The following is an 8,122-nucleotide window of genomic DNA, read 5'->3' on the forward strand; positions in this document are numbered from 1 at the left end:
CTTAAGGTGCCCTTAAGTATTTCTTTTATTTTATGAGCATTGCTATTTGGCACTTTAAGGTGCCTAATACTATACTGATGTGACACCCTATAATTGGTTAACAGTTTATCATATTATTTATCAAATTAAAATGTGTAAAACTTGATATTAAAATACACCAATAACGATATACTATATCAGGTGTGCTTGGTACTTTAGGTGGTCCTTAACCTTTCTCATATTTTATTATGTATGTTAGGTAGGTAGTGGTGGATATAACAATTTATTTCATGTGGCCCAATAAGATGCTATATATTGCTATATATATATAGGTAATATCCAAATTAATAAAAAGAAAAAGTATCATAATTGAGTGTAGATTTTGAATTATGGAATTGGGAGATTTGGTTGAATATCTTGAGAACAAGACCATTTTAATCACTGGAGGAGCTGGCTTCGTTGCCAAAAGTAGTACATATACATACATGCATACCCTACTTCAATTCTTATTAGTTGAATAAAAAAGCATGCATATATATATATATATATATAATATATTGATGATAGTTTTGTGTGTGAATGAATTAATGAATATGGCAATATGCACATGCAGTGTTTGTGGAGAAAATTCTAAGGACTCAGCCAAATGTGAAGAAGCTCTATGTTCTTTTAAGACCTTCACAATGCAACTCACCACCCCAACGTTTCCAAACTCAGGTAATTAATCCAAATTAATTAAATGTTAATTACTTTTTTTATTATGTATTAATAATAATAAATGCTAATTAAATAATTACATATGAATTGGTTATTATTGTAAATTATTAGGTGATGGAGAAGGAATTGTTTAGGTTACTAAGGGCAAAATGGGGAAAGGAGTTTGATTCATTTATATGGGAAAGAGTGGAAGCTGTGGGTGGTGACATTAGTGATGAAAACTTAGGCATAAAAGATGCCATTTTGAGAGACCATATGTTCAAACATATTGACTTTATTGTCAATTGTGCTGCAACAACTGATTTCTTTGAGAGGTACAACTACAACAAATTACTATTATATTATTTAAGAATATTAATATATATATATATATATTTATTAACCTCAACCATATCTTACTATTATAAATTTGGCTTGTTGATGTGATAATTGATGACTAATTTGTCCTCACAAATTTAATATATATTACAAGTCTATTTCTTTTGTCCTTACTCTCACACATTGCTTTTGTTTTTACCCTCACACACATTGAACTCAAACTTTTTAAATTACACTACACTAATCACTTTCTTGTGTTGCCGATTATATATAAATGATAATTGATGACCAATTTACCCTCACAAATTTAATATATATTACAAGTCTATTTCGTTTGTCCTTACCCTCACACATTGCTTTTGTTTTTGCCCTCACACACCTTGAAGTCAAGCTTTTTAAATTACACTATACTAATCACTTTCTTGTGTTGTTAATTATATATAAAAGTCCTTTTGATATTGAAAATTTATGTCTATTATACATATATTATAATTCATAGATATAACTAAGTACATTTATAATAATTTTGATACCAAGTGGCTAAAAAAAAATATTTGATTCCAAGTATTATTAATAATTAGATGTTTTTTTTAAAAAAAATGAAAATAAAAACCAAGTATTATATTTTAAGATTTATAGCAAAAAAATATTAAATATATTCATTTAAGTTCAAATCTTTATTTGAGAGAAGTTTCTTAAATGTGATTATATGAAAATAATATTAAAAAAAATAATTAGTGATATATAGTCTCACTAAAAAAGAAATTGATAGATAAATTTATTTTTAATACTAGATTTAGAGATATTATTAACTTTAAAATAATAAATAAATAAATAATCTTTGCACAACATTTACCGCGTAAAACTTTAGATAAAAGTTAGTTATAAAAAGAAAAAAAATACTAAAATTATTGATCGTTAATAATTAAATATTTTAAAATAATTATTAATGATAATATTATTATAAAATTGTGAATTTACCATTAATTCTTCATGATAAAATTACAATTAAAAAAGAGAAACTTACAAAAATACTAAAATTTAGATTAACTTTTACAAAAATACTGTGACACGGAAATCTTTTCAAAAATACTATGTTTTTATAAAATACCAGTAGAATACAAAACAGAACAACTCAAACAACAGTAGAACAACTAAAAAATACCAGTAGAACAACAGTGAAAACTTAACACAGTATACTGCAGTATGAAACTTATAAAAAAACACAGTAAAAAAATGGCAAAAATTAGTATACCATGTAAATTTCCCTTAAAAAAGTTATATTTATTATTGTACAAATTTTGACACAATTATTATCATTTGTCAAATTTGACATTTTCACACGTGCCCCATTGAAGAATCTTACCATTATAAAAGTATGGGTAATATTAAGATTTACAATGTAATTTTGAAAATTAATATTCTATTGATAATTTTTGCAAAGTAACATTTTAGTATAAAAATACTTTGTAAAAATTTAATTAATTAGAAAATATCATTTTTTAACACCGCTTAAGACTACGATTTGGCCTCAAGTTTTAAGTGATCAAAGTCCATAGGCAATACTAGAACATAAATGTTTAGTTTAAATTTCATGCACTAATGTTAAGCTAAAGAATATATGGTTGTAGAATGAAACAAATAGTTTATTAATTTTAGCATACAAAAGAGTTTTTTAGTCTAATTTTTTACATCATCGTTACATTGTAGTTATTTAGAACAACCTCTAAATTTTCACAAAATTTCATATAGTTTATAATACTAAAAATGAGATTCAAATATTTTGTTGCACACACGATATTTTTCCTTATACACGTGATAACCAATTGGCTGAATTTTATTTTTACAGGTAGTCTTAAATAACTACAACGTAAACGATCATAAAAAAATGAACTAAAAAACTCTTCTAAATGCTAATATAGATAAGGGGATTAAAATTTTAATAGTATTATATATCATAAGAAACTTCTACAGTGCACCCCTAAAAAAATGGTGCACCAATGCACCTCTTACTGTTTCGGCATTTAGAAAAAAAATTTAGTCTATTTGTTTACCATGGATATGTTGTACTTATTTAAAACATTCTACAAAATTTTGAGAAATATAGAATAATTTACAATATAACAAGCAGTGTTAAGAAAATTTATAATATGTGAAATTTAAATTATATGAATTTTTGTTATAATTAAAACTATAAATAAAATGTAACATGGAGAACTAGACACGTGCATTGCACGTGTTAGCTTCACCTAGTATAAATTAAGTATTACGTGGTCGGTGATATTTTACGATTGGTTAGCGATATTTTTTAAAAATTATTATATCAAATTATATGAGACCCGATAATTAATTGTACCAATAACGATATAATACCAGGAAGGACGCTAAGCACTATAGTGATATATGTTAGGATTTCTCTTATGGTTGTGAATAATTACAATTTACATGTCCATATCATGGTATGTATTGACACAATTTTTCGTCATTAATTGATCTAAGAAGGTTGTAAATAAAAAGAATAAACTCAGACTATATGGGTCGTTAAATGATAAACTTGTTTAATAAAGTAAAGAATCACACCAAAGTTTTTATAATGGTTCACTCCTTTTGATTTAGTGGTAATAGGTTAATCCACTTATAATTTATTATATCAATGCTCAAACACACTAGAGTTATGTTTTCAAGAATGTGTTTGAGTAATCACAACTACGAGATTTCTTAATGGAGATCTCTTTGGATTTTCTCTGAATATTTCTCTCCAAAGATAGTCGACAATAAAACTCAACTTGTTCTATATCAACGGTGGCTAAGGTTTCTAAGGAAACAATAAGGAGATTTTTCTCTCAAGTATGCGGTTGTTCAGAAAGTAGATTGAATCTTCGAAAAACGATCAAAAAGAGAGAGCTCCCCCTCCTTAGGTCTAGATCATAAGCTTATATAGAGCTAGGGTTAAACTAGTCACTCCCTCACATTCTAGGAGAATGGTTACAAATATTTATTTTAGTTTCGCATTTATAATTAAATAATTAATAATAAATAAATTGCATAAATAAATATCATCTTGACTTGCAGAGGTGGCTAAGCCTTTGAAAATCTTCTAAAAGCTTCCATCTTATGTTGATAATATGTTGAATGAAGTCTCACTCTAGGGGAAACAATAAGGTACTAGAAAGTGTCAGTGGTCTTGTGCCTCTCCTTGCATTTCCACTTGGGTTGGCTTTGATAATATCTTGGAGGTAAGTTGGCACTTGTAGGGTTTTAAGCTTCTAAAATTTCCAAGAAAACCTCATTTTATTGAACTGTACATGAGCATTATTGACACTATCTTTGGTCAGTGCTCGCATAGGATTAATTCCCATTTCTCTACCAAAGCATCTTTCAATGGGCTTCCCTCATGTGTTGTGTAACCACTAACATTGGAAGGAGTCATTAGTAGCATGACTTCCTCAATTTCTTTGAAGTGGGTGACCTCTGACAATAGAAAGTACATGTTTGTGTAGCATATATATATATATATATATATATATATATATATATATATTCTCCTCCTGATCATATGCCAACATTGACATTAGGAAGTTTCACTGGTCAAATATGGCTTTGGTTTCTCTTAGAATATGCGAACATTGATCAAGGATAGGCCTTTTGGTTGCATATGTAAGTTATGTTGCTTTAAGTGTTGTGCCTATGCAACCACTAACACTTTGAAAGTGCCTTGGATTGTATATATATGGTCCTTATCTTCTAGCCCCAATGATTTTATCATGTCTTATTTATCTCAAACAAATTAAGTTTTTCAGTCATGATTTGTTGGAATTCTTCCTTCTTGAAATTTTGGTGAACAATGACCGTGAGATGGTTAATGTCTTTGTGAACACTGACAATGTTGACCTTTGTGTCTTTAAAGTGTACTCGCGCGGCTTGCGAACCCTTATGGCCATGGAAAATAATAATGAGTATTTATTATTACTTTATTATTTCAAAATATGAGTTTAAATGTGTAAATTGAAAGTGTAATTATAATCTATATTGAAAGTTCTTAAACCTGTGATGCTTACTATTTTCAGTTTATTTAATCATGTAAATTAAGATTTAACATAAGCTAGCAAACATCACATCAAGAAATTTACAAAGTTTATTGCAACTGGGAACAAATTTCAACCAATTACTCCTTAAGTTTATTTGGTAATAACTCCACTAATCGATTGTGTGATTTATAATGAAGCAAAACATTGTTTTTTTTTTTTTTTTAAATTTTTGCAGGTATGATGTAGCCCTTGCGACTAATACAATAGGTATTTATAATATTTTGAACTTTGCAAAGAAGTGTTTGAAATTAAAGAAGCTACTCCATTTGTCAACTGGTTAGTAATATATTTTCATTAATTGTTGAGTAGTATATAATTTAGTCTTACATGTAATTTTCTATGACTATAAATCTAATCATATCATAGCAAAATTTGTTACAATATAAGCATCATCAGTAAAATGTCCTAACAAATCTAAAATGTATATCTAACTAAAATATTAGTCCAAAAACATGTGTTTTTTTGTATAGATAAAATAGTTATGTTTATCATTAAATATAGATTATGACTAATTTTACATTAGTCACACTTGTGACTAAATATTACTTTTTAATTTATAATTCAGCTTATGTGTGCGGTGAAAAAGAGGGAATAATATCAGAGAAAGCATTCGAATTTGGTGAAACGCTAACAAAAACCTTCACCAAACTTGATTTTAAAATAGAAAAAGAATTGGTCGCACATCAATTGTCTCAACTTCGAGAAACTAAAACTTCGGAAGCAGCCATTAATGCCAATATGAGAGAGCTTGGAACTGAAAGGTAATATAATTTCTTACTATTTAAAATTATAAATATTAATATTATATATATTGACATCAATAGAGATGAGAAAAATTCAAAATTAAAACTTCTTTATTTTTTTGTCATGAAAAGAAAAAAAGTGTTTTACTAGTCCATCAGTATACTTATTGTTAGTAATAACAATTAGTTTGTTTTCTGTTAGAAAGTTAGTTAAACAATTTCTGTTATTTTTTCTTTCTCTGTGTATTACTTGTATATATAAATAAGATCTTAGTTCATGAGAGGGTGCAGTTAGTTGCATTGTTACTCTCTTATCTTTTCTTTATTCTATTTTCTACTCTGGTGATCTGCACCACACCAGTATTCTTGTTCTTTTTTTTTATTAATAATATGTTGTTATTAATTATGATGTATTAATAAGTTGTTAGACGTAATTTTAATAGTACTATTTGCGTATTAATTAAATAATTAATTATTAGGGCAAAACATTTTGGATGGCCAAATACATATGTATTTACAAAAGCAATGGGAGAAATGTGTGTAGAACAATTCAAAGATGATGTCCCCACTATCATCTTACGTCCCACAATGATTGTAAGCACTTATAAAGAACCATTTCCGGGTTGGATTGAAGGTCTCAGGTATATCATCACTTTTGTTATATATGCATGCATGTAATTATATATATATAACAAAATATTTGATCACCTGTTAAATTTAAAAATAAAATTCAAAACATTAATTACGTATAAATTAATACTCACGCAGAACAATGGATACCTTAATTGTTGGCATTGGAAAGGGAAAATTGCCATTCTTCTTGGGTATACCTAATGTCGCACTTGACTTGGTAAATAATACTCTTTTATTCATTCAGTGACATTGACATACTTATTTATTTATTATATATATTAATAAAAGGCCGGCCGGTTCAACAAAATTATATATAAATATTGTACATGCAGATACCAGGTGATATGGTAGTAAATGCAATGATTTTATCGATGGTATTTGGTGAGGGTGGAATGATTTACCATGTTGGAAGCTCCATCAAAAATCCTGTTTATATTTCTGAAATTCGTAATTACATTCATCGTTATTTCATTGAAAATCCGCTCTTTGATCATAAAAAAGAAAACCCCATCACAGTACATAAAATTATACTTCTTCAACATATTTCTACTCTAAATATTTACATCGCCATTCGATACCTCCTACCTTTGAAGGTATGTAATTAAATATGTACAATTTTTTAATTAATTAAGAAACAATATACTAAAAAATTTTGTTTACTTGTAAACAAAACAGATACTGGAAATGGTGGTAAGCTTACCATATTTGAGATGTTACAAAGATGTTTATGCCAAAAACATGAGGAAACTTCAAACCATAATGCGTTTCATACAAATTTACAAGCCATATGTCTTATTCAACATGATGTAAGTATAAGTATATCTTTCATTAGTTTTATTAATTGTAACTATATATTAATTAATTGATTAATTATATAATTAATTGTTAATTGCAGATTTGACGACACAAATTGTGAAGGGCTAAGAGAAAATAAAGTAAAAGGGAGTAGGAATTTGGAGCTAATGGAAACATTCAATTTTGATCCCAACTCCATTGATTGGGAAGACTATATTATCAATACTCACATTCCTGGCCTCATAAAATATGTTATTATTTAACTTGTATAAATTTATGCCAAGTTAATTTCTTATATATAGGTACACTGTAATGTAAAATTTTGCATTTACATCAATTTTTAGTATTGTGTGCCATACACAATTGCAAAATTAGATGCAAAATTTAGTATTTTTAATAAAATGTAAAAAAAAAACAATAAATCTATTATTAATTTTATTACTATTGTATTGTGTAAAATAATAAATTATTTCCCAGAAAAAATCTAATAAATATGCATAGATTTTGTTCAAGATATCAAGAGGTCACTAAGAGAAATGGACGACGTGAAGATACCCCGCAGCAGGTCTCATGACCAAGGTCCTAAGGACTCAAGAGCAACGTCGCAAGGACTCATAGCCAAATTCATGAAGACTTATGACCAAAATCCCCAATTGCCAAGATGGGTCATAATGTTGCCAACCCTCAGTGCTCCCTATTGGGCTGACCCTTGGTGCTCATCACAAAGGGCCGACCCTTAGTGCTCCTCATTGGGCTGACCCTCAGTGCTTCTCATCAGACTGACCCTTAGTGCTCACCATTAGACCGACCCTCAGTGCTCCTCACAAGGGTCGATCCTTAGTGCTCCTC

General features: G+C 28.2%; 1 protein-coding gene across 1 annotated transcript; it reads left to right on the top strand.

The window, feature by feature from the left end:
* The first annotated feature begins 293 nt into the window (after positions 1–293).
* LOC115720811 (probable fatty acyl-CoA reductase 5) lies at positions 294–7,716 on the top strand. Its single transcript, XM_030649987.2, has 10 exons — positions 294–447; positions 593–696; positions 808–1,010; positions 5,278–5,378; positions 5,668–5,863; positions 6,325–6,486; positions 6,614–6,695; positions 6,811–7,071; positions 7,154–7,284; positions 7,374–7,716. The coding sequence occupies exons 1-10, from the start codon at positions 369–371 to the stop codon at positions 7,534–7,536; spliced, it is 1,482 nt and encodes a 493-aa protein (XP_030505847.2). The 5' UTR covers positions 294–368; the 3' UTR covers positions 7,537–7,716.
* The last annotated feature ends 406 nt before the right edge of the window (positions 7,717–8,122 follow it).

The sequence above is a fragment of the Cannabis sativa genome, chromosome 2 (genome assembly GCF_029168945.1).
Source record: "Cannabis sativa cultivar Pink pepper isolate KNU-18-1 chromosome 2, ASM2916894v1, whole genome shotgun sequence".
In the NCBI taxonomy this organism is placed as follows: domain Eukaryota; kingdom Viridiplantae; phylum Streptophyta; class Magnoliopsida; order Rosales; family Cannabaceae; genus Cannabis; species Cannabis sativa.